Source organism: Oncorhynchus mykiss, chromosome 15, assembly GCF_057628025.1.
Source record: "Oncorhynchus mykiss isolate SJ-2025 chromosome 15, ASM5762802v1, whole genome shotgun sequence".
Classification (NCBI taxonomy): Eukaryota; Metazoa; Chordata; class Actinopteri; order Salmoniformes; family Salmonidae; genus Oncorhynchus; species Oncorhynchus mykiss.
Genome location: NC_143036.1, coordinates 52,158,454 through 52,186,438, shown reverse-complemented (window position 1 = coordinate 52,186,438; position 27,985 = coordinate 52,158,454). Strand labels below are relative to the sequence as shown.

General features: G+C 43.8%; 1 protein-coding gene across 2 annotated transcripts; it reads left to right on the top strand.

The window, feature by feature from the left end:
- The first annotated feature begins 102 nt into the window (after positions 1 to 102).
- Positions 103 to 27,985, top strand: drd4-rs (dopamine receptor D4 related sequence). 2 transcript variants are annotated; one of them, XM_021563452.3, is made up of 5 exons: positions 103 to 648; positions 15,282 to 15,613; positions 16,116 to 16,228; positions 19,593 to 20,299; positions 26,855 to 27,985. In XM_021563452.3, the coding sequence occupies exons 2-5, from the start codon at positions 15,329 to 15,331 to the stop codon at positions 27,055 to 27,057; spliced, it is 1,308 nt and encodes a 435-aa protein (XP_021419127.1). In that variant the 5' UTR covers positions 103 to 648; positions 15,282 to 15,328; the 3' UTR covers positions 27,058 to 27,985. The 2 variants fall into 2 exon arrangements, with proteins under 2 accessions (XP_021419127.1, XP_090056417.1); XM_090200291.1 differs by having other exon boundaries at positions 251 to 648; positions 19,593 to 20,303; positions 26,855 to 27,170.

Genomic DNA, 27,985 nt, shown 5'->3' with positions numbered 1-27,985 from the left:
CGAGACCCAGTGATAGGGCAGCAGCTGTTCTGTGAGAGTGAAGGGAGCGGGTAGGGGTGCACAGCAGCCTTTAACTGTTAACCAATCACAGAGGCCTCAGGCAGATCATGAGTAATTAAGCAAGTGATGGTCCCTCAGCATCCAGAGAGAGAGGGAGAGAGATGTACAGAGAGACGGACAAAAGTGAGGAAGGAAAAAAAGAGAGAGAGAGAAAATAGAGAGAGATAAATAGAGAGAGCGAGGGAAAGAAAGAGAGAGAGAGAGACAGAGATACATTTAGAGAGTGAGAGGCGAGAGTTTGTGAGTTTGAGCACACTCTCTGTGGCTGAGTCTTTGAAAAGGGAGACGATGTGGGCTCAGTCATGTTGTGTCATATCGTAAATGTGAAGGCAGGGGGACAAGTTTCTGACAGACGGCTCAGCAATAGTAAAACTCTGCACAGTTGCGGCGCGGGAGGAGATGGAGTAGTGAGTGTGAGTGCGGAGCGGGTGAAAACAGCTGTTGACGGACAGTTTTGTGGAGCTGAGTGAAGGAAAGCAGCGGAGCAGACAACATCAGGGCTGACTGAGACAGTTTGGACTGGGAACCTCGGAGTGACAGGGATAACAGGATTGATAGACTTCATGGGGTCAAAGGCTTGATGTTGATGTGAGTACGTTTTTTTTGCCTTTTGTGTTATATTTGTTGTCCTGTGTTTTTGGATTGTTTTACTCTTGTTGAAAATCAAGTCCTCTAATACCAAAAAACTAACCGTGTAATTGATACAAACGTGATGATAAAAAAAAAGTCTAAAGAAAAAAGATCTGCAGAAAATGGTGAAAATGGTTATTGGAAAATGGTGATATGATTCTGCATATTAATACATAAAATGGTTGTTATACCCAAATGTTCAACAGTAATAAACAAGTCATTTGAGTTTTCAAAATGGAAAAGCACACTATTGGTATAGCAGAATATTTTTTCTTCCAAAGGTTGTCATATTAAAGAGAACGATTATAATGATTTCTTAATCAAAACAGATCAGGCAAGATTAGTATCAAGACAGAGAGAGCAGGTGCAGAACTGTGTTGTCCTCTATCTAATCATCTTAAGGGTAGCATCTCTATTCACCACTGAGTTTGACATCAAAATATATTTCACCCTTATTTGCACCATTAAACATCTCTGTGGAGAGTGCATACGTGTAGCCTTCGACCAATAAGACAGCACACTGCTGGCCTCCTCTGACCAGTGTGAGCCTCAAGGGGAGGGGGGGTAGTGTCAGATTTTGTCTGTGAGATAAGACCCCCCCCCCCCCCCCCCCACCCAGGGTGGCATGGTGCACAAAAGGAAATAACCACAGAGCCTTAAAGCCAATCGAAAACCAGCAGTTACTCATTTAGTACTTCCCAGACAATTACAGAATTATTCCACCTAGAAATGTAGTTCATAGAACACTTGTTCTCTATTAGCGTGAGGGGTGAGAAAGACCAGCGTCCCAACTATATTTCAGTATTTCCATTTCTAAGAAACCAAGAGACTCTAGCCTACTGGAACACGCTCCCATGGCGTGCTCCTACTGGCTCCTGCTACACACTACAGCACAGCCACATGTAGGGCATACGCAGCATCATAACCCCTTGTTAATACAGTCCTGGCTCCGTTGCTGTCTTCTCTAAACCCAACGCCACCACGCTTCCTAGTAAGCAGCTGTTGGCACAGTTGGTCGCAGCAGCTCCGGGGGCTTAATTTGGACCCCCTGCCACCCAGGCCACCACCCCAACACCACCCAGTCCAGTTTGATGAGCTCTGGATGGGCTCCAACACAACGAGAAAGGCCTTGCGTCAGCCACAACTGGTGAGCCACATGTGCAACGGATACGGAGCGATAACATGGGACAGGACAGGTGGTTCGCAAAAACACAGTTAAAGGGCAATGAAAACAGAAAAGAGGCTAATTCAGCAAACATTTTTTTTCGATATTGATAAACAGAAAGTAAGATTTAATTTCTTATCTGTCAGACTGTCAGTAGACTATATAGAGCTGTCAATGAAACTGACGGATAGCAGACTCTGGAAAACAGCAATGCTTTAACGGAAAAGACTACCCAGGTTACATAAACTACGCCTAACTCGACGTCAGAACATTTAAGGAGCAGAAAACAAAAGATAAACAACTTTCTTCTTTAGACAAGCTTTACCTTCTACTAGGTTCCCAAGGCACCACACTGTGCAGCTCTCTTTAACAACTGTCTCAGGCGTGGAAAGATTTCCCAGACCCTCCCTTTGACAACCATGTGTTCATATTATTTCAGTTGAACTTTTGATACTTAAGTATATTTAAAACAAAAATACTTTTCGACTTTTACTCAAGTAGTATTTTACTGGGTGACTTTCACTTTTACTTGAGTCATTTTCCAATAAGGTATCTGTACTTTTACTCAAGTATGAAAAGTGGGTACTTTTTCCACCACTGGCCAGCAGCAACATCTTGACTGTTGTATTCCCAAAAAAAATCAGAAAAACTGCACTTTTTCTTTTCTACTAGCACTTTGCTAATAACTATTTTATTGAGGGAAAATGTACTTACTATGACGGTGATATTTAGTTGGCTCGCCTAGCTATCTTAATCGACCCTGTCCAATTTAAACCTTCATGGAGGGAAGAGTAGAGAAAGTATGGTTGCATCCCAAATGGCACGCTATTCCCTACATAGTGCTCTACTTTTGACCAGTTCTGCACCTAATGGGGAACAGGGTGCCATTTGGGACACACTTGAAGAAACTCAGATTAAGCCCTCTATAAATCCACATGTCAGGTAAGCTACGGGTTGGTTCTAGAGCACCGAGCATCCTAATATGTCCGCCTGCCGTCTCATTTGCTATTGTTTCGATGAGCACGGTCATTTCAGAATCAATGGGAGGTGCACTGCTAACCTACATGCCATTTCTGGCATCATTGGTATGTATGCAGCCTCCAAGTCAAGATTCAATCAAGCCACGCTCTATGCATTCCCTAACATCCCATAAAAAAAAGTACTGATAGACGAAGTCATGGCCATATATCCGCTTCTATACTACAGAATCCCCTACTTAAGTCCTGTCAGATACCCCTGACAAACGTCATCTTCCATTCACGACTGTTGATAGATAAACATAGACACACACATACATACATAAATATAAATATATATATATATATATATATATATATATATAGGACTCATATATAGGACTTATACCTTTCTCCAAGAAGACCTGTCAGATCAGTAGGCTAGCAGTGAACAGTGACTAGTGGTGGCTTGTTTGGTGACTCATTGTAATGGTTGGAATTAAATGAACGGAAGAGTACTAAACACATTTCAAACACGTTGTTTCTATGCAATGTGCTTGATACCATTCCATTCTGGCCATAACGATGAGCTGTCCTCCCCTCACCAGCCTCCACTAAAACAGACCATGCCCTTTCAGACTGACTGGCTGAGACATGCTGCACATTATGGTGTTAGTTTTTTTTTTTTTTGCGTTTGTCGCCTGTTGCAGACATGGACAGACACGGCGTGGACAGAGAAATGACGTTTCTATATCACGGAGAAATCACCTCTCAATAAATCTCTCACAGACCCGTGATGATTCAAATGGGTCCTCTCCTCATGCAAAACGACAGGCAGCTCATTAGCCAAGTAAATTAAATCTGAGGCCCCGGATCAGCATCATCTTTATGACAAAGGACGTTTCTAGGATACCGACCGGCTCGTCGTGTGTGTGCCGAGACTGGAGAGACACAAGTGTCCAGTTGTTGCTGCTACAGTAGTATTAAAAGACAGCCGGCAGAATACTGACCGGCAGACATCACACCGCAGTAGGCTGACGATGTACATTTTGGGGGATTTTAGCGGGTTCTTTGGCACGGCAGCAGCAGCACTAGTGGTGGCGAGGCCTGTGGAGAGTGGTGTTGAACAAACGGTCACTCGGGCAGCCACGGCCGACAGAGAGAGAGAGAGAGAGAGAGAGAGAGAGAGAGAGAGAGAGAGAGCGAGAGAGAGAGGAGAAAAGGGAAGAGAGAGAAAGAAAAGGGGTTAACAGAGAGACCACAGAGAGAGAGGGGGTGGGAGAAAAAGAGAGAGATAGGATGAAAGGAAATTATTGATACAGGAGGGAAAGGGTCGGGAGAGAGAGAGAGAGAGAGAGAGAGAGAGAGAGAGAGAGAGAGAGAGAGAGAGAGAGAGGGAGAGAGAGAGAGAGAGAGAGAGAGAGAGAGAGAGAGAGAGGGAGGGAGAGAGAGAGAGAGAGAGAGAGAGAGAGGGAGAGAGAGAGAGAGAGAGAGAGAGCGAGAGAGAGAGGAGAAAAGGGAAGAGAGAGAAAGAAAAGGGGTTAACAGAGAGACCACAGAGAGAGAGGGGGTGGGAGAAAAAGAGAGAGATAGGATGAAAGGAAATTATTGATACAGGAGGGAAAGGGTCGGGAGAGAGAGAGAGAGAGAGAGAGAGAGAGAGAGAGAGAGAGAGAGAGAGAGAGAGAGAGAGGGAGAGAGAGAGAGAGAGAGAGAGAGGAGAGAGAGAGAGAGAGAGAGAGGGGAACGAAAAACTACAACCGGTGATTAGGATAGAGAGTAAGAGAGACAGACAGACAAGAGAGCGAGATAGAGGGCAAATACAGGTCAATGCTGCTGGGGGCACTGTATTGGTATGCAGATGCACACACACATAGGCAAACACGTCATACACACTCCATTCCAACCGCATATGAGCTAATAGATGTGACAGGAAGCTAACACATTGCACATACACACACACCTGCAACATAAAACGATTATGTCACAAACAGATGCTTTTAAATGGTTTCGTATTCTTGTGCTTTACGAGAGTGGAACAACACCTCGCCCCAGGAGTCAATACAAACACCCAAGCTGACAATCATGCTATCCTCCTCTCCCAATACACATTACGTCGTCTCCATGTTAGCTGTTGCCTGTGGTCCCGCCTGGCTAATTGACAGTTCAAGTGTTGAGGGTGACGGACTGAGACAAGACGAGATGCAGCCAGTCTGTGATGTGTTAGGCGCTGTAAGCTCACACACCCATGCAGGCAGGGCTCCCAGGACCAGTCCTTTCGGTCATTTCCGTCGTGTAAATGGGTTGAAGAAATGACCACTTAGACTATCAACACCTCTTAAAATGCCATTACACTCCTCTCGCTCTCTCTATCTTGGCTTGCAAATCTTTCTACACATATTGTTAACCCACACCCACTACTCAGACAACACACACAACGACGGACAAATATCTGACCCCGGCATGTCTGTTTCTGTTTTCTGATTCTGACAGCTCCTTGCCCCATCTTCTACTCTTGTCTCTAATGTGTCCCAGCATGCTCTCTGGCCCAGCGCTAATGGCCTCTGTGAACAGAAATGCTGTAAAAAAATATATTTGTAAAGGCAATTAAGCAACACAAAAGGAAATGTCGCAGGCTGTCTCCTGTTCAAGTACATCTCAGCAACAGCTAAACACTATTAAGCAGCATCTGCTGTCAAACAGAAAAAGTTTGTTTCAGGCTAGGCTTCAGTTGGAAAACAAATTCAGCAACATAAGGCGTATATCTATGTTTTGTTGTCAAGGCGGCTTGATTTCTCGCTTATATCTCTCTTCATTGCTTTCACTCTGTTTTCCTCCTCTCCCTCTTTCTCTCTCTGTCCATCCCTCTCTCTCTCTTCCCTCTCTTCCTCTCTCTGTCCCCTCTCACTCCCTCTCTCTGTGCTATGGGCAAATCTGGCGGGTGATTTACAGTTTTTCTCAATTGCTAAAACACAATTTTTTAAACCTTGCTCCATTTCCTGAAAACATTAAGCACAAAACCTCATCTTCAAGCACTATTTACATAACCTCTGACTCCTCTCGCAAAATGAAACATTCGCCTCGAAACAGTTCTACCTGTGTTCAAAATCTAACACTGCTCTCAGATCATTAACAAAGTGATCAAAATGATATACACTCTCAAGCAGTCACTAAACAATACACCGAAAAATTTAAAACACATTGTTCAAAACATACAATTCTCAGGGAATCGAAAAAAATATTCATATTTTTCCGTCATTGTCTTTTGATGAACGAAAACATGTTCTATCATAGTAGCTCAAAATTGATCAGAAATTACTACTCTGCTTTGCTCTTTGCACTTTTGTTTTTTGTTCTTCCTCCTCCTTGTACCTCTATTTTTACAGTACTGTACCCTGCATCTCACAAACTTCTCCTTTGTCTCTGTGATACTGTAATTCTTGTTCTTTGTTGATATGAACCTGCAACCAGTCAAAATCTATTGAGCAGTCAGTTATGTTAATAAATGGAAAGCACAATGTTCAGGGCCATACAGTTTGTCCATTGTACAGTATACAGCCTACAATGCACTGTACTACAGTATACAATACTAAAAGGGACAAAAAGGAGTAAACGTGATCAATGTGCTTCTTCTTGTCTTTGGGCTGGGTCAGGCCAGAGCACTTCGTCGACATCACAAGCAATTTTGTTGTCTATCATACACTTTCCATTTCCAAGAGGAGAAAAACTCCTCAATTGGATTCAAGAAAGGCGAGTATGGAGGGAGGTACAAGTTCATAAACTGCCCATTGATGTTAAACCATTCCCTTACCTGAGCAGCTCGGTGGAAACTGACATTGTCCCACACTATCACATAGGTGGGAATGGGATTCTCATTTAGCTCTTGAACCTGCTGCTCAAATAAAATATCTCTTAGATTGGCAATAAATCTTAGAAGGTGCTGGGTGTTATATGGCCAGAGTGTAACATGGTGATGTAGAACACCATGGTTGGTGATAGCAGCACAGATTGTGACAGGGACTTCAACAATGGCCCGCTGTCCAATCATGTTTCGGCCTCTCCTTCTCCTCTTTGTTAGATTGAAGCCTGCTTCATCGACAAAGATGAACTCATGGGGTCTGTCCAAGGATTCCAAGTCAAATATTGTCTGTGTAGAAATACAATATACTGTATGTAGGATTTTGTAATACATTGTATGTACTGAAGAGTAATGTCCTTCACATAGTATGTGTTAGTACTGTAGACAATCTGGATTACAGTAAGTGTTTCCGAATGTACACTTACTTGCACATACTGAGCTCGCAGTTCTTTCACCCTTGGTGAGTTGCGCTCAAAAGGTACTCTGTATACTTGTTTCATTCGCATCCTGTTACGATGGAGGACACGGTCAATTGTGGAAATGCTCACATTGTCGATTCCCTGGAAGTGTGTGTTGTCTTGTATCACTTATTCCTGGATTTCTCTGAGTAGTATTGCATTATCTTCAAGGACCATGCCAACTATATCGGCCTCTTGCTCCCGAGTAAATATAGCTGTCCTTCCACCTGCATGTGGCAGCCTTGCAATTCTACAAAAAGTAGTTGTGCAGTTATAAAACATATTCATGCAGTACAATACATACAGTGATTAACTTTACAAATGTCTATTGAAACAGCTGCATATAGTGTAGTACAGTAAATTTGCAATTACAAATATACAGTAGTATCCTGTACCTGTTCTCTTCTCTGAATGTCCTTACTATGGTGGACACAGAAAATCAGCTCAAATTGGGTTGCACTCTAAGTCCTGCTTCCCTCATTGTCAGTCCATGGACAAGAACATGGTCTATAACTGTTGCTCGAATTCCATCAGATATTTCCACTCTTTGTCTTCCTCTTTGTCCTCCTCTTCCTCTTTCTTGCCCTCCTCCTCCTCGTCGCCCACCTCGCATACGCACTCGTCCTCGTCCTCTCACATTGTTTCTTCTATCCATTCTCAGACTTTCTCCTTCCCACCTTCAACAACCTGTTTGCTCTCTGAACTGGCTTATATTGGTTGTGTGGCATCATTTGAAACAGGTTAAATCAATTTTGAGTGGTTGTGTTCAATCAATGACACGTCTTCTCTATTTGTATTTGATTGTTGCCACTTGTGTTTACCAGTATGCATGACATGTGCATTAGAGCGCAGAATGTGTTTTGAGAATGAGAATGTGTCAAGAGTTTTGCTGAAAAGTCTAAGTGAGATCTTCAAATTGTGTTTTACCATGTGAAATGGTTTAAGGTATTGACAACAGACTGCATAATTAGCCAAATGAGTCCAGGCAACTGAGAACTTTGTTCAGCCAATGGGTTTTTAGTGTTTTAGCAAATGAGAAAAACTGAGCTGGGTTGGGCAGAAACACACCAGCATCCATTATTGATAACAAGCCAGAGACAGCATCAATACATCAACCTAAGTAACGTAAAGGTGCAAAGTGGAGGTATATAATTACAGAATTCCATTGTTCCTTTTTAAGAAGAATATCCACCATGGATTAGATTCATTGACCATAATTACTGGAATGGTCTCGTGTTCAGGGGGCTGTTGAAGGTGTGTCGGTGCTCATGTTGGCGTGTCCAGAGGTGTGGGGGAGTAGCCGTGGTTGTGTGATGTATTTTCTTACAAAGATGGAGAAAGAAATGATCATCACTTGAACAACATCTCCGAACAACAGCTGAAAGTTCCTACAGCATTACAGATACACAATGACAGTGGGAAGACATTCGCGCTTCCGATGTACCGTTGGTAGTTAACCCTTTCCGGTCACAATCACAGCATCTGTAAGGAAACACTTGAAACTTGCAACAAAACAATACTTAGCCCACATAAAAAAATGCTCATGTGCACCCTATTTGACAGGGTATGCATGCAGAGATTCAACTTGCCCAAATCATAGTAACACAACAAGAAGTGTTATGGTTATCTAAGATATTTGCTGTTTAAATGAGGGCAGCAGAAGTGAAAATCTACCGATAGGTTCCTCAGTAGCCGCTACTGTAATGCGTTTTCATGTGAGTCTAGCTCTCCTGACAATATTCACCTGAGACTACTCACCTTGATAGTGGGACTTTGGTAGGTAGGTCATCACAGTTGGGCTGTAATGGCACTTCTAGAGAAATCCCATGTCCAATTAAACAGGAATTGGAGCCGAACAATGTCCAACTCTGACAGCCTGACAGACAGAGCGAGAGGGAGGAAATTTGCTTTGACTAATGGTCTTCCGACTGGGCACAGTTCAACGTTTTTATTTACATTTGGTTGCGCTGTCAATCTAACGTGAATTCAACATGAAATCAATACAAAAAAATCACCATGTCGTTGGATTTAGGTTCAAAGTTGGGTCAAAAAATATTAAATGCAATTGATGGCTTATTGTCAATCTAATCAGTTTTCCACATTGATTCATCATCACAATTTTTTTTTTTTGGGGGGGGGGGGGGTTGAAATGGCGTGGAAACAACGTTGATTCAACTAGTTTTCGCCCAGTGGGTTGTTTGTGCACTCCAGAGTGGTTTTGCCCAGGGGGTTGAGGTGTTGTTGTAAGAGTGGTGATGGCTATCCACTTCCTGCTTTATCAGTCCATTCCATCTGATCTGATGAACCTCAATAACTCCCACTTTATTCCCCTGTCTTGTTTTGTTTCCTTTGCGCCGCTCTCATTCTAAGCTGCAAGCTCCCGCTTGGTTTGACATTTAAGGCGGAACGCCGAGTCCGCCGACCACGGAGATGAATTACCTGCTACACAGCAGGCCTAGGAAATGCTTTGTGTGTGTTTGTGTGCATGTGTGTGTGTGTGTGTTTTTTGTCCAGATTGCTCTTTTGAATTTAACCAAGATATTAAACACAGCAGTGAGCTTGAACACCCTCCAGATCACAATTCAAATTTCCACCATGGATCAAAATTCAAAAGATCAATCCGACTCTGCTTGGGACAAATGCTTCTATTTGGCAAACTGTGGCTATTATCAGGAGAGATCCCTGAAATAGGAACATCATCAATATAATCACCAATGAATGCATCTGAACTGCCCAGATGTGAGAAGAAAATCCTTTTTGGACCAGAGCCATAGACACACAGAACATGACAAACTCTGTCTGTACATACAGTCATGTATCAATTGCGCAAAAAACAGTTTGAATCCATGTTTTTTCCACATCATAAAAACGTTTTGATGACGTCGAGTCAACGTGGAAAACTGATTAAGTCATTAACTTAAGGGAATTTCATATTTTTCTTCACCCAACTTCTCACCTAAATCCAACGTTGAAGTCACATTAGTTGACAACTCAACAAAGGTAAATCAAAACTAGGCCGAACCACTCCAAAATTGGAAAATCAAAAAACACTGCTTTCATACCTCATCTATACAAGTGAAATGAGCTGGGACAGTTCGAGTGGGTCTTTTTGTAGATTGTGTGAGCTCTCATGGGTGTCATGGCAACCCTCGCCTGTAGCCCGCAGGAGAAAAAAGACAGTTCCATATCACAGGAAAAACTGCTCTGATCTGGAGCACGTTCAGTGGGGAGACTGTAGGAAAACCAGATGTGTTGTTTCAGAACAACATGCAAAACAACACACCAAAACAACAATAAGACAGGGAGGGAGGCTGCATACGATGAAATCTGAATTCTAGTTGGAGTTAAAACTATGACACGAAAGAGGGGCCAAGGGAATAGTAATAAACTTTCCTTTAAAAGCTGTCCTAAAACTGCAAAGCATTTTTGGGAATATATCAACAGTAGACTAATGAAGCAAATACCAAAGGATCGTTTTTGGGTGGAGTTTTCCTCTAAACTGCATCGATGTGAAAAACACAGATGCCTGCTGTACCATCACTTCAGATGAAAAATACCGGTCACTCTGGGCTACTGAGTTGCAACACAATCAGGTTAAAGAAAATGTGTTTTCGTTTTTTTATTTTTTATATCCCACCTCTTCCATGGCAGGTGTGATCTGTGATGTCACTCAGGGAGACGAGCAATGACTGAAGAGTCGTCTCTATAAAACATGGCTGTCACGGGTCTCAACCAGGGGAAGCAGTTGGCTGACACACACACGCTAAACACGCAGGGTCTAGAATCAGCGGTCAGGACACACATCACGCTCTGCCCGTCTCCCGGCCTCACTTCATCAAGGTATGAACAGATTTGGCAGGACTTGCACACTATCACAGGTTACACGTGAGTAAGACCATTAAGCCAGGTTAACATCAGCAAGGCCGTGGGGCCAGACAGAATACCAGGATGCATACTCAGAGCATGCGCAAGTGTCTTCCCTGACCCGGTCTGTAATAGCAACTTGTTTCAAGCAGACCATCATAGTCCCCGTGCCCACGAATGCCAAGGTAACCTGCCTATAGCCACCTATAGCCATGAAACGCTTTGAAAGACTGGTCATGACTCACATCAACACCATCATCCCAGACACCCTGGACCCACTCCAATTCGCATACTGCCTTAACAGATCCACAGAGGAAGCAATCTCTATTGCACTCCACACGGCCCTCACCCACCTGGACAAAGGGAATACCTATGTACGAATTCTGTTAATTGACTACAGCACAGCATTGAACCGGACTTCCTGACGGGCAGCCCCCAGGTGGTGAGGGGAAGCAACAACACATCTGCCACTCTGACCATCAACACGTGGGCCCCTCATGGGTGTGTGCTTAGTCCCCTCCTGTAGTCCCTGTTCACCCACGTGTTTGCGGTTGACAAAACGGTGGTAGGACTGATGACAATGAGGCAGCCTTTTAAAAAGGAGGTCAGAGACCTGGCAGTGTGGTGCCAGGACAACAACCTCTCTCTTAACGTCAGCAAGTTAGGAGGAAATGGAGGTGCGAGCACTAAAGAATGAACATGGTCATACACACCCACACAGTTGTGAAGAGGGCACAACAGGGCCTCTTCCCCCTCAATAGGCTGAAAAGATTTGGATCCTCAAAAGCTCCACAGCTGCACCATTGAGAGCATCTTGACTGGCTGCATCACCGCTTGGTACGGCAACTGCAAGGCACGCGAGCGCAAGGTGCTACAGAGTGTGGTGAGTACGGCCCAGTACATCCCTAGGGCCGAGCTCTCTGCCATCCATGACTTCTATACCAGGGGGTGTCAGAGGAAGGCCCAAATAACTGTCAAAGACTCCAGCCACCCAAGCCATAGACTGATCCCTCTGCTACCGCACGGCAAGTGATACCAGCGCACCAAGTCTGGAACCAACAGGACCCTGAACAGCTTCTACCCCCAAAACTGCTAAGCAAGACTGATAAATAGCTAATCAAATGACTACCCAGACTACCTGCAAATACCCTTTTTTGCACTAATTCTCTTGCACTGACTCTATGCACACACACTGGACTCTACCCACACACACACACACACATACTTACACTGACACCCCACCACACACATACACTGCATACCTCCACGCACACATAACACGCGCACACATGCATACTGACGCCCACACACACACACACGCACACGCACACACACATGCACACTCACACTCACACACACTTTTACACTCACCACATATGCTGTTGCTACTGTCTATTATCTATTCTGTTGCCTAGTCACTTTCTCCTACCTATGCAGATGCCTTATTCACACCCTTTGACTTTTTCCACAGTTTGTTGTGTTACAGCCTGAATTTAAAATAAATTACTTTGAGATTTTGTGTCACCGGTCTACACACAACACCCCATAATGTCAAAGTGGAATTATGTTTTAAGAAATGTTTACAAATGAATAAAAAGCGAAAAGCTGACATGTCCTGAGTCAATAAGTATTTAACCCCTTCATTACAGCAAGCCTAAATAAGTTCAGGAGTACAAATGTGCTTAACAAGTCACATAGTAAGTTGCATGGACTCTGTGTGCAACAATAGTGTTTAACATGATTTTGAATGACTACCTCATCTCTGTACCCCAAACATACAATTATCTCTAAGGTCCCTCATCGAGGAGGGAATTTCAAACACATATTCAACAACAAAGTCCAGGGAGGTTTTCCAATGCCTTGCAAAGAAGGGCACCTATTGGTAGATGGGTACAAAATAAAAATAAACAGACATTGAATATCCCTTTGAGCATGGTGAAGTTGTGAAGTTATTAATTACACTTTAGATGGTGTACCAATACACCCAGTCACTACAAAGATACAGATCAGCGTTCAACACCATAGTACCCTCAAAGCTCATCACTAAGTTAAGGACCCTGGGACTAAACACCTCCCTCTGTAACTGAATCCTGGACTTCCTGACAGGCTGCCCCAGTTGGTAAGGGTAGGTAACAACACATCTGCCACGCTGATCCTAAACACGGGAGCCCCTCAGGGGTGCGTGCTCAGTCCCCTCCTGTACTCCCTGTTCACCCATGACCCCATGGCCAAACACAACTCCAACACCATCATTAAGTTTGCCGACGACACAACAGTGGTTGGCCTGATCACCGACAATGATGAAACAGTCTATACAGAGGAGGTCAGAGACCTGGCAGTGTGGTGTCAGGACAACAACCTTTCCCTCAATATGATCAAGACAAAGGAGATGATTGTAGACTACAGGAAAAGGAGGACCGAGCATGCCCCCATTCTCATTGATGGGGCTGTAGTGGAGCAGGTTGAGAGATTCAAGTTCCCCGGTGTCCACATTACCAACAAACTATCATGGTCCAAACACACCAAGACAGTAGTGAAGAGGGCACGACAAAGCCTATTACCCCTCAGGAGACTGAAAAGATTTGGCATGGGTCCTCAGATCCTCAAAAAGTTATACAGTTGCACCATTGAGAGCATCCTGACTTGTTGCATCACCACCTGGTATGGCAACTGCTCAGCCTCCGACCGTTCGCAAGGCACTACAGTGGGTAGTGCGTAAGGCCCAGTACATCACTGGGATCAAGCTTCCTGCCATACAGGACCTATATACCAGGCAGTGTCAGAGGAAGGCCCTAAAAATTGCCAAAGACTCCAGCCACCCTAGTCATAGACTGTTCTCTCTGCTACCGCACGGCAAGCGGTACCGGAGCACCAAGTCTAGGTCCAAACGGCTTCTTAACTGCTTCTACCCCCAAGCCATAAGACTCCTGAACAGCTAATCAAATGGCTACCCAGACTATTTGCATTGCCCCCCCCCCCCCCCCCCACAACACACATTTTAATGCTGCTGCTACTCTCTATATATTATCCATGCATGGTCACTTTACCTCTACCTACATGTACATATTACCTCAATTACCTCGATTAACCTGTGCCCCCGCACATTGACTCTGTACCGGTACCTCCTGTATATGCCCTCACTACTGTTATTTTACTGTTGCTCCTTAATTTTTTTTTTTTCATAAAAAAAAAACATTGACATCAGTTCATTTTAGTTAATACTTTTTTAACACTTATTTTTCATGAAACTGCATTGTTGGTTAAGGGCTTGTAAGTAAGCATTTCACTGTTGTATTTGGCACATGTGACAAATACAATTTGATTTGGTTTTGATTTGATTTGATTTGATACCGGCGTCCTTCCTGGAAGGAAATGGCTCTAGGATTTCACCATGAGGCCAATGGTGATTTAAAGCAGTTACAGTGTTTAATGGTTGTGAGAAAACTGAGGATGGTCATCAACACTGTACTTACTCCACAACACTAACCTAAATGACAGAGTGAAAAGAAGGAAGGCGTACAGAATGACAAATATTCCAAAAATGCACTTAAGAAATATTGGGGTAAATCCAACACAACAGGAGTTTTAATATTTTGTGCATGGTGGTGGGCTGCATCATGTTATGGGTATGCTTGTCATTGGCAAAGACTAGGGAGTTTTTTTTGATAAAAATACATGTAATATAGCAGTCTGCTTTCCAACAGAAACTGGAAGAGGAATTCACCTTTCAGCGAGACAATAACCTGAATCACAAGGCCAAATCTACACAGGAGTTGCTAACCAAGATGACATTGAATTTTCCTGAGTGGCCTAGTTACAGTTTTGACTTAATTCGGCTTGAAAATCTGTAGCAAGACTTGAAAATGGCTGTCTAGAAATGATCAACAACCAACTTGACAGAGCTTAAAGAATTAACAAATATATATATATCATGGGAAAATATTGTACAACTCAGGTGTGAAAAGCTCTTAGAGACTTACCCAAAAAGACTCACAGCTGTAATCGCTGACAATGATGATTCTAACATGTATTGACTCAGGGGGTTGAATACTTATTTTATTGAGATATATTAGTGTTTTATTTTTCATAAATGTTTAATAAATGTTCAAATTTCTCTTCCACTTTGACGTTACAGAATATTTTGTATAGATCAATGATAAGAAATACAATTAAATCCATTTGAATCCCACTTTGTAACACAACAAAACGTGCAAAAGTCAAGGGGTGTGAATACTTACTGAAGGCACGTACACACCACAGCAAACACTCTCCTCTCGCCTCCTCCCTAGATGTTAACTTCAGAGCGACAGTGCAGCCCGGGGCCTCCATCATCGACATGGTCAATGTGACGACATCACCCAGCAGCAATGCCACCCCAGAGGGTCTGACTGAGAGGGGGCTGGTGGTCCTGGGCCAGAGGAAAGAGTATGATTACAACTACTTTGCCCTGGTGCTGGGTGTGCCGCTCATCCTGATCATCATCCTGGGCAACGTACTTGTGTGTCTGAGCGTGCTCACTGAGCGCTCCCTGAAGACTGCCACCAACTACTTCATCATCAGCCTGTCTGTGGCCGACCTACTGCTGGCTGTACTGGTGCTGCCCCTCTATGTCTACTCTGAGGTGAGGGAGTAGTGGAGAGTGTGTGTGTGTGTGTGTGTGTGTGTGTGTGTGTGTGTGTGTGTGTGTGTGTGTGTGTGTGTGTGTGTGCGTGCGTGCGAGCGTGCGTGTGAGCGTGCGTGTAAGTTGACCTTCCCTCCATGACCTCTTAAATTGGGCGTCAGGTAGCCTAGTGGTTAGAACATTGGACAAGTAATCGAAAGGTTGCTAGATTGAATCCCCGAGCTGACAAGGTAAAAACCTGTCGTTCTGCCCCTGAACAAGGCAGTTAACCCACCGTTCCTAGGCCGTCATTGAAAACAAGAATTTGTTCTTAACTGACTTGCCTAGTTAAATAAAGGTTAAAAAAAATTCAAACACATATGTATATATATATTGAAGAAACACATACTGTAGTTTTGCCCAATTTACCTGCCCTGTCTGTCTCTTCGTAGTTTAAAGTCCATTGCCGACAGGACTGACAACCTGTTGTTGGTGTTGTTGTCGTTGTTGCTGTGTTTCCCAGTTCCTGGGTGGTACCTGGACCCTGAGCACATACATCTGTGATGCTCTGATGACCATGGACGTCATGCTGTGCACCGCCTCCATCCTCAACCTATGTGCCATCAGCGTGGACAGGTGAGTCCTTCTGTCTCAACTTCGCCTGGACACTGTGGTAACACATGGCTGTCAGTTCACACTAGTTTTCAATACCACAATACCCTCTCTGACCTGTCGAGTTACGGTACACTGGACTCTGAAACCTAGTAACAATCCATGTCCACCCACAGGGCACAAACTGGTTGAATCAACGTTGTTTCAATGTAATTTGTCAACATATTGTGATGTGGAATATACGTGGAAAATACATTGGATTTGAAAAAAGTAATTAACTGTTGTTCTGAGGGCTACATTTCTACCACAGGATTATGTCATCATGGTAACCAGCTTGTCAACATAGGGATATCTTGTATCTAAACCTTGAATTTGTACCTCTAAAATTGTCAGATCTTCAGTGTTATATCTGCTGTCCGAATAAAAAAAAACAATAGGCTGGGCAGCACCTCCTACTGGAGAATTGATCTATCTACAGTTACCCAGTTACAGCACGCGCTCCAGCAGGTATATTTCACTGGTCACCCCCAAAGCCAATTCCTCTTTTGGCCGCCTTTCCTTCCAGTTCTCTGCTGCCAATGGCTGAAACGAATTGTAAAAATAAATCAATGAAGCTGGAGACTCATAACGTTAAGCAGCTCACAGAGAACCTCACAGATCACTGCACCTGTACATAGCCCATCTGTAAATACCCCATCCAACTACCTCATCCCCATGCTGTTATTTATTTTATTTATTTTGCTCCGTTGCACCCCAGTATCTCTACTTGCACATTCATCTTCTGCACATCTATCACTCCAGGGTTTAATTGCTATATTGTAATTATTTCGCCACTATGGCCTATTTATTGCCTTACCTCCCTTATCCTACCTCATTTGCACATACTGTATATGGACTTTTCTATTGTATTATTGACAGTATGTTTTTTTATTCCATGTGTAATTCTGTGTTGTTGTTTGTGTTGCACGGCTTTGCTTTATCCTGACCAGGTCGCAGTTGTAAATGAGAACTTGTTCTCAACTAGCCTACCTGGATAAATAAAGGTGAAATAAAAAAAATTAAAACCCCTTTGGTGTCCCATCCAGGGTTTTTAACCAAGCCCTATAACTTTGATATTTTACTACTGACTATTACCAATGTGCTATCGTGAGAATGATTGTTGAGAGATCTCCACTTAAAACAAAAAACGAAATAGATTCACTGCTGCTATCGAAGTCATTAGAAAAGGGTAGGTTTAGCAGAGTAAATAAAATGTGACCATACTCTTATCTCTCATATATCATAAATGATGTTATTTAGGCCTATAAGCTATAGGATTTGCAAAGTCATCCACAGCTATTGTTTAATTTCAACCCAGAATTCAACAAAAAATAGACAATACAATAAGGCTAGGGTTTCAAGCTCTGGTTGATTTCTAATTTAATGATATTTAGTGATGTTGAATTGTGTAGTTGGTTGTCAGCACAACCAAATATCAACTTTTGAAGGAGATGCATCTTCTGCTTGGATAGTTCCATTTGGGTCACTGACTTAGTCTGCCTTTAATTCCAGTTTGTCTACAAATTAACAATTGATACGTTGGATTCACATATTCATCTCAAACAAAAATCAAAGTGAAACTTGATTTAAAGTGTTTTTAAAAGTTTGATTTGATCTAGTTCTATTCTTTAACATAGACAAACTGGAATTAAAGCCAGACTAAGTTAGTGGCACAAATAGAACTATCCAAGCAGAAGATCATGTTGATATTTGACAACCAAACACAATTAGATATTACTTTTGTAATACAGTAAATAGCCTAAAGTTAAGGCTATCTTACAAACGAATGTAACCTTAAACGAGGAACACATACGTGGCCACGTTGAGGATACTGTAACTATGAATGTATTCTCACGTAATCATTAAAGCGTGCATATTCAAAATGCAAAATCTTGAACAGCATTGATCACTTGCACCATGTACTTTTAATGTAATCTCAACTGCAATCCAGGTCATTTGGTTCTGCTATTAGATGAAGCACAGAGATAACACAGTAATATTTTCTATAAATAAACTGCAAATTAAACATTGTTTGGCACTGGAATTTGTTTGTGTCTTTAGATGGTTGAAAGCCTCGTGATAACACAATGGATATTCAACTACTTTTGGCCCTCTTTTTGAGTGGGTGAATATGGGTTGTAAATGTCTTTGATCAACATGTCAACCAAATATTACCCAATTATCCATGTTGAAATGACGCGTCTCCAGTACGATTGATGAGTTAACAAAAAATTGCAAAGAACTACTGCAATATCTCTGAGTTATTGGTCGAACAAGGAAAAGATTGATAACACAAGCTTTTCTTCAAAAATATATATTCAAGAAATACCCTGTGTGTGTTCTTCATTCCCACTTATGAAAGCAACACAGAGAGCCATTAAAAACACCAAAAACAATATCTTCAACTTGCAAGTTCAATATCTCTTTCTAATGTCTGTAGCGAGCTCTGTAGCGAGCTCTGTAGCGAGCCCTGTCACTCACAGTAATCCCCCAAATCATTCTGCCAGTCTGTGAGAAGAGCGTAGCTAGACCATTAGCAGACATCACACAGTGAATGCTAACTGATGGCTGTGGTCTATAGGAGGCTAATGGAACCATAGCTCTGGAACCCCCTCATCGACCCAATCATCAAGACCCACTAATTACTCAACACAGCGAGAAGCAAACTCACGCCAACCACCCAGGGGACTCTACCCGAAACAACATCTAAGGGCTCCAAGAGTTTTTAAGGCAAAGCAAAAACAAACCAACTGTAAAATATAAGATAAGCATTCAATGGGTTCCACACAGCACACACTTCCTGCTAGTTAAATGTTATATCCCTAGCGTTGTGCGGCTCGTGAGACTGACAGGTTCTATAGCATTGTGGTGTTGTTAGATTTCACAATGTCATTCATTCAACATGGTATCTAAACAATAGATTGAGATTCATTGGATTTATTAGACAGGAGAAGTAGGGTAGAGCCAGGTTGTGGAGGGTGGAGTTGAGTGGAGTTATGAATGAAGGTGAATATTATTGTAACGTTATCTGTGGCATTCTAGTGCCTCCACATCTAAGTTTACTTTGAAGGAGGATCACAGAACAGCTTTGAACAACTTTCAGGTTTTTACAAATGCTTCCAAAACAGCCACTGTGTCCTCTGAGTATTCCCCTACTGCATTGGCCTGTTTGAAGTCCCTCCATGTTAAATTGATGTATTTATGTATTGTAAATGTAGACTATGTTATTTACTTTGATCCGTGTCCCAGCAGGTACATAGCCATGGTGGCAGCAGTGCCCCTGAAGTACAACAGGTGTGCTCTATGTATTTGAAATGTATTTTATCCCCTGATGTGTGTGTCCCTGCAGGTACATAGCGGTGGTGGTGCCACTGAAGTATAACAGGAACCAGTTCAGCTTGCGGCAGCTGGTCCTCATTACGGCCACCTGGGTTCTCTCCCTGGGCGTCGCCAGTCCCGTCATCTTCGGCCTCAACCAGGTGCCGGGCCGCGACCCCACCGTGTGCAAGCTGGAGAACGACAGCTTCGTGGTCTACTCCTCCGTGTGCTCCTTCTTTGTGCCTTGCCCTGTCATGCTCTTCCTGTACTACTGGATGTTCCGGGGGTTGAGACGCTGGAGCTCAGGCAGGAGCCGCTCCCAGCTGACGAGGGGAGGAAAAAGGAGCCTGTCCCTGCGCCTCAGCTCCGCCCTGCAGAGAGAGAACGCAGGGGTCAGGGCGGGTGCCAAGGAGAAGGTGGTGTACCTCATGCCCACAGCTCTCAGCCCGATGTCACCGTCGGCTGTATCGATGGCGTCACCCACAGCGACCCTGGGGGTGGAGGACAAGCAGCAGGAGGGTTTGGGGGCAGGCGTGGCGGAGAGCGACCCCATGACTACCCAGATGGACAGCGTTTCGGACGCTGACCCCACGGAGAGGCCACCTAGGCAAGGGAAGAGCCTGAAGGAGAATGGGCTGGCCCACGCTAAGGCTAATAAGAGGGGGCGTCGTAACAGCAAGAGTAGCAGAGTGAGTGGGAGGGAGCGCAAAGCCATGAAGGTTCTTCCTGTTGTAGTTGGTAGGTATGTGTACGTGTGTGTGTGTGTGTGTGTGTGTGTGTGTGTGTGTGTGTGTCTTCCAAGGTTTACACAAATCATACCAACAAAGCTAATTTAGAATCGTTGTTGCAAGAAAAGAGGGGGTTGCGGTGAGCTTAAATAGTATTCATTACATAAACATGGGTGGACATGGAAATGAGGGGTTCCTGATTGTTGACACATCAACTAGGATTAAAGCGCATGGCTGTTTGTGATTGTTGCTGTTTCGGTAATCAGTGCCTGTACTGGAGGGTGAATGGTTTCACCTCTTCTCTAAGTATACAGTATATCCAGCTTCTCAAGCTCTGGTTCAGTGTCCGTCAATCCATAGCTGGAGGACTCCTACTCTCTCCAGGAGTGAGAAGAATCATTTTTTGTCTTAATTTGTTGAACGAATCCCCGCACCCCCAAAAAATGTACAGGACTCCAAAACGAACAAAAACGTCACAAAATGCTGTCATAATATATGCACAAACCCTTCTGAACTTTTCAATAAGTTTGCTAAAATGTCTTAAAACATGTTCTCACTTTGTCATTACGGGGTATTGTGTGTAGATGATTTCATAGTATACACGACAGTGTTACGAGATGTCATAAAGCAGAGTTTAAGGCTTTATTGAGGCATTCTCGTAAGACGGGAATTAAAACTACTTCCCTGAAAAGGTACTCCTCTGACTAGACATTCACGTTATATTACATGGTGTCAGAGGTAGGAGGACAGGCTCACGTTCTACTAAGATAGTGGGCTATGGCAAAGTTTGACCCACCGCAAAACTTTAGCTTTGATAAACCGACGGAATGGATGGATTGGAAACAACGTTTTGATGAGATTCAAAACCGTGGACCCAGTTGGATCAGGGAGATCAAAAGTACAGGTCAGTTCCCTCATGCCATGGGCAGCGAGGCCGAGAACATTTTCTAATCGCTCACCTTTGCATCAAAGTCTGCTTTCTCATCCTCTGAAAACTGTTTTCCCAAACGGAGTGTTATTCACGAACGTGCCTGTTTCTATCAACGAGTACAGCAACCTGGGGGAAAAGGCAGAGACATTCATCAGAGCCCTTAGCGAGCTCTCAGAGCATTGTGACTTCGATGCGAATAGAGATCAGCATATTCAGAACCAAAGTTTTGTGGGCATACTGGATAAAGGACTGTGTCCTACACTGGAGTTGATGGCAGATCTCACGTTAGCAACTACAGTCCGTCAGTCAGAGAAAGTTAGAACGCAAGTAAGCCAGCAGGGAGAAGCCGCGTGCTATGTGCAGGAGATTGCACGGGGGCACAAGAAGATTGCAAAACGGCGCAATGAGAACAGAGATTCAAAGGACACGGAGAGTGCAGAAGGAAAATGCCGCAGGTGTGGGAAAATGTAACATAAAGAGCAGGAAAGATGTCCAGCTTTCAACTGGACATGCAACAAGTGTCAGTAAACAAGGCATTGGGAAAGAATGTGTCACACAAAATCAGTTAGTGAATTTATTATGTTCAGATCCGTTAGCAATGCCGATAGGAGTGATGACCAATGGGCAGTGCAAGTTCTCATTGGTGCAACACCTGTAAAATGTTTAATTGACACTGGAGCAGATGCTAGTGGGGCGGCAGGTAGCCTAGTTGTCAGAACATTGGGCCAGTAACCGAAAGGTTGCTGGATTGAATCCCGAGCTGACAAGGTAAAAATCTGTCATTCTGCAACTGAGCAAGGCAGTTAACCCACTGTTCACCGGGCGCTGTGGATGTTGATTATGGCAGCCCACCGCACCTTTCTGATTCCGAGGGTTTGGGTTAAATGTGGAAGACGCATTCAGTTGTACAACTGACTAGGTATCCCCCCTTTCCCTAGTGTAATGCATGAAGAGACATTTGATATGCTCATTCCAGAGAAAACACTGCAGACAGAGTGTGAACAACTAACTCAGCCGGTCAACAGCAGCCGAGATTGGCCTGGTGAAACGCATCGAGTGACGCATTTGACGCATTTGGAGAACGTGGCTTGCTCAACACAGCCAATGAAAATACAACTGAAAGAGAACACACAGCCATATGCAGTGCACACAGCGCACAGAATCCCAAGATGCAGAAGGTGAAAGAGGAGCTGTGCAGAATGGAGGAAAATGACATTGTGGAGAAGGCGATGCAGCTAACAGATTGGTGTGGACCCGTGGTGCCTGTCCTGAAGAAAAAAGGGAAAAGTATGTATATGTGTGGGTTTGAAAAAGCTTACTGAAGCAGTGAAAAGGGAACAGTTCATTCTACCACCTCAGCAAAGCTGAGCGGAGCCAGAGCATTCTCAACAAAGGGATCCGGCAAGTGGCTTTTGGCAAACACCCCTACACTGTGACAGCAGAAAGTTGACAACCTTTATTACACCTTTTGACAGGTGCTGTTTCTGCCGTCTGCCGTTTGGGATCTCGAGCCCTCCAGAAATCTTCCAAAACAAAATGGAGACATTGCAAGGCCTTAAGACAGCCCCCGTTTCTATGGATGACATTTTGGTATATGCTAATACTATAGAGGAGCACAACGAGGGACTAAAAAGAGTCCTGCAGAAGATTGGACTAAACCGGACTAAAGTTGAACAGAGAAAAGTGAGTCCTCAGGCAAACAAAGCCACGCTGCCTGGGACACCTCATTGACTCATCAGGAGTCAGGTCTGATTCAGAGAAAGTGGAGGCCATCAGCCAACTTTACCCACCAGAGGACTTGCAGGAGCTGAAGAGAGTTCTTGGGATGGTTAAATAACTAGGGAAGTACATCCCCAACCTTTCCACAGTGGGTCAACCACTGCATGAGCTAATGAGGTCAAATCAAATCAAATTTTATAGGTCACATCCACATGGTTAGCAGATGTTAATGCGAGTGTAGTGAAATGCTTGTGCTTCTAGTTCTGACAGTGCAGTAATATCTAACAAGTAATCTAACAATTCCACAACAACTACCTAGTACACACAAATCTAAAGGGATGGAATAAGAATATATACATATAAATATATGGATGAGCAAAGGCTGAGCGGCACAAGATGCAATAAATGGTATAAAATACAGTATATACATATGAGATGAGTAATGTAAGATATATAAACATTATTAAAGTGGCATTATTTAAAATGACTAGTGATCCATTTATTAAAGTGGCCAATGAATCGAATCTGTATGTTGGCAGCAGCCTCTCTGTGTTAGTGATGGCTGTTTAACAGTCTGATGGCTTTGGGCGTGGGAGTGGGATCACGCACAGCAGGCGGCGTCCCAGCGCCTCACAGTACTTCTAACGACTTCCCCAGTCCTGACGTTCGAGACAATTCGAGAAATGTCTATACGGCCTAGAGGTTTTCAAGCCAGTGACCACCAGCCCTTGGTCCCACCAATGAACAGCAAAGACTTGGATAATGTGGCTTTACGGTGCCAGAGACTAATCACGCAGCTCATGAGGTTCTAACCCACGGGGGAGTCCGCGCCAGGCAAAACGTGGGTCGTGGCGGACACTCTTGTCAAGGAGTCCGTTGACACTCGCGGAAGAGGAAACTGACACACACACGGACGTGGAGTGTTACATCGCAGCCGTAATCAACAACATGCCTTTTACACAGACAGAAGAACGGAGAGCATCAGAGTTGCCACTGCAGCAGATGGTAAACCACAGACAGTGATCAAGTACATCAGGTCAAGACTGGCCTGAACATGTGAGTAAAAACCCCAGTCACAGTCCGAGATTTTTATTCAGCGAAAAGTGAAAGAGTACAATGGTATGGTCACAAGAGGGAATCGCATACTAGTACCACAGACACAGCGGGCAGGCAATCTTGATAGAATACACAACGGACATCAAGGTCTGACTAAAGGCAGAGAGAGGGCCAACGCCTCAGTATCTCATCAGAGCTAAAGATAAAGGTTATGTCAGTCTCGTTGTGAGCTTCGAAAGGAACAGCAAAGTGAGCAACTCATCTCAACGCTGTTCCCTGACAGGCCATGGAAAATAATTGCTCTGGATCTATGTGAGCATAACAAACAAAATCATCTGATTACATCTGACTATGACTCAAGATTCATTGAGATACTACACATGCCTACAACCACAGTACACAGGTCGCCCTGAAGCTGAAAGGAACCTTTTCAATGGGGCCAAAATTCCCTAGTTCCGAGTTCAAAGAAATGGCAAATCAGCTTGAGGTTAAGCACATTACTTCCAGCGCACACAACCCTCCGGGTAACGATCACGCCGAAAGGGCAGTGCAGACCGCGACGAGGATTCTGAAGCAGAAAGACCCACTGGTTGGTCTCATGTGCCACAGATTAAACCCAATGCACGACAACGGGAGCAAGCCCAGCAGAGCTCCTCATGGGTAGAGAAATCTGAATGAAACTCCCAACGTTGGAGAGAAACCTCCAACCTAAGTGACCCAACAAAAACACATCAGGCTAAAGGATGCCGCAGAAAAGAGGAAACAAGCCCTCTACTACAACCAGCCATCACGGGGCGAGACCATTACAGTTGCTACTGCCAGGAGAAACAGTGCTCACCGAAACGAGTAGACACAACCTGCAGGGGTAACAGTGGAAAGCACCACACCCAGGTTTACGTCGTCGAGATGCAGAAAGGAGGAACACTACGACGTAACTGTCGCCACCACCAGACAGTGCCTACCCCCAACTAAAGGTTTAACGCCCGCCGCTCCTGAAAGAAGAGAAAATAGTCTACTGCCAGACAATGGTCAGCAAGAGACTGTTTCACTGACCTCGAGTGACAGCACAAAGACTGCTTGTCAAGGACTTTTACTTACCAAGTCTGGAAGGGTTTGTAAACCAGTTGTCAGACTGGACCTGTGAAGAACAGCTATAGAAACCAAGAGACATTGAAAAGAGACACTACAGATCAATATACATTTTTTTTTGAGGGGGGGGTGGGGGGGGGGGGGGGTACATGTGAAATGTTGCGTTGCTTTATTGTTCTTTCAAAACCTTTTCAGTAACATTGTTTCTGTGTATTGCTATTCTGAAGTGCGGATGCTTTCATTATGGTTACACTCATTTGTAGAAGGAGTTAAAAGGCAAATGTGTTAAAGTTAAAGGGGGAGATGTCATAGTATGCACCACAGTGGGAGGTCATAAAGCAGTATGTTAGTTATCTTGAGTCTTTCCGGTGAGACGCGCATCAAAACAACTTACCTAGAATGGCTGTAGCACGACAAAATGTGGCTGTAGCACGACAAAATGTGGCTGTAGCACGACAATTGTGGAATAAGTCAAGGGGTGTGAATACTTTCTGAAGACACTGGGGAGACGATGGTGTTAGACGGTGTTGTTGCTCCACAGATTTCGCAGGATGTGTTGAGCACTATGCTAGTGTTGTTGTTCCACAGATTTAGCAGGATGTGTTGAGCACTATGCTAGTGTTGTTGCTCCACAGATTTAGCAGGATGTGTTGAGCACTATGCTAGTGTTGTTGCTCCACAGATTTAGCAGGATGTGTTGAGCACTATGCTAGTGTTGTTGTTCCACAGATTTAGCAGGATGTGTTGAGCACTATGCTAGTGTTGTTGCTCCACAGATTTAGCAGGAGGTGTTGAGCACTATGCTAGTGTTGTTGCTCCGCAGATTTAGCAGGATGTGTTGAGCACTATGCTAGTGTTGTTGTGAAAAATAGAGGAATGAATAATACCACCCTCCACAGTATAGTCTCTTCCCACAATGCTGGGCCTGTTTGCATACTGTACTAATGCAGGACCGCATCTATCCACTGACAAACCAACTCCTGCTGTGTCTGAACAGACAAAGCAGGGAGAAATAGAGTCCGTAGTCTATGTGTTGTGGATCTAAGCTGTGTCATACCATATGTGTGTGTGCGTGAACAGGTGCGAGTGTTGGCACGTGCTGAATGAGTGGAAAATATGACATACACACACCCGTTGTCTAAGTACATCTATGCACATCTACTCGGAGCAAGTCGCTCACACCATGACTGGCACAGGCCATGTGTACAGGCAGAGCTGACTAACTTTACTCAGTGTGACAACGCTATCATGGCATGTTTGCCGGAAAGGTGATGAAGTGTTACCAGCATTATGGTAATGCAGATCGCAGAACAAGAAGAGGACACTATCTCCTCGGAAACAGCCACTTGATTGCAATCTTCTACCATGGTTCACATGATCTGTGCAAACACGTTTTCTACACACCTGCACACAGAAAATACAAATCCAGTAACTTTATATGCAGTGAGCTACAGTTTGCCTGTCATAGACAGCTTTCCCTCAATGGGACGTCACATAATATTTACCATCTCACGTTATACCAACATACTTGTATTAAACACAACCTCTATAAGCAGTGTCTGTCATGAACACCTTTTCCTCAATGTCATAGCACATTGATGTTTACCATCTCACATTATGGTAATATACTGTAGTTTTGTATCCCTTGCCATGTATTGATTCATTGAAAATACTGACTGCTTCACCTTTTCCCTCTTCCTCCCCCTTTTCCTCCCCCCTCTTCTTCTCCTTCCCTCCCCTCCTCTTCCGCCCTCTTCTCACCTATACCAGGTGTGTTCCTAGCCTGTTGGACACCTTTCTTTGTGGTACATGTGACCAACGTGCTGTGCGTGTCCTGCAAAATCAGCCCCACTCTGATCTCCGTGGTAACGTGGCTGGGCTACGTCAACAGTGCTGTCAACCCCATCATTTACACTGCCTTCAACGCAGAGTTCCGAAATGTCTTTCACAAACTTCTCTGCTGTCGAGCATGAGACCTGAGTTCTGAGATCTCTTTGACAAACTATTCATTGAGATAGAACAACAATTATCTTTATGGTTCAACCTGAGACCTGACTTCTAGAATGTTGCTCTGGGCCATGAGACCTGAATTAAATGATCTTTCACAAAACTCCTCGCTTGCTGGATGTGAGAGGGACTTCTTTACCCAAAGGGGTTTTCCTGGATTTAAGTGCTGGCCGAACGTGAGGTTGTCAAAATGGATGAACAATACAGGGGACAACATGACAGGATTTGACTGATGCCTTAGTTGACATATTGTGAACTGAAAGACAGTGGCTCACTGTATCTGATGTTTCTACATTGAAGGTGATACTGTGCGAAATATTGCTTGGTTACAGAAGATGGTGAATACTGTTAATATCATAGCCCAAAGTCATAAAATATGTGAACAACGTGCACACTTAAGAACATCTAACTATTTGATATGGGAGTTTTGATCTCTCTCAGAATGAAATGTTGATGTTGTGTACGGTTCTCAGTTTTGATTTAATAATGTGCAGGTTTTCTGTATTGGTATTGCATTTCATTTTCTTTCGAATTGACTTTGTCTCCATTTATCCTGAGGATTTGGGAGACTTTAGGGACATAGGGTGGCTCAAGAGGAACTTCAATTATACAGCAAACATACTTAAATAAAAAAATACAAAAAAAAACACTCCATTTTCTATCTTGTGGATTACAGACATTGCCTGTAGATAATATTATGAACATTTACGCCACCAGAAGGGACAAATGACAGACTTCAGGGCCAACATTGTGGGAAGAACTATTCAAGATGATGTCATTTGTAAAGTTATACTACGACCTATTTTGACGAAAGTGCTGTGAATGTGACAAATGTAAACAACTCTCTTTGTCGTCGATGGAAAAATAAAACATGTTCCATATGATGATACTAAA

What these genes read in the sequence shown, in the direction of transcription:
- drd4-rs (XM_090200291.1), top strand. Translation starts at nt 15,329, where the DNA reads ATGGTCAATGTGACGACATCACCCAGCAGCAATGCCACCCCAGAGGGT. An exon ending in CCCTCTATGTCTACTCTGAG is followed by an intron (nt 15,614 to 16,115) that starts GTGAGGGAGTAG and finishes TGTGTTTCCCAG; the next exon opens with TTCCTGGGTGGTACCTGGAC. An exon ending in TGTGCCATCAGCGTGGACAG is followed by an intron (nt 16,229 to 19,592) that starts GTGAGTCCTTCT and finishes GTGTCCCTGCAG; the next exon opens with GTACATAGCGGTGGTGGTGC.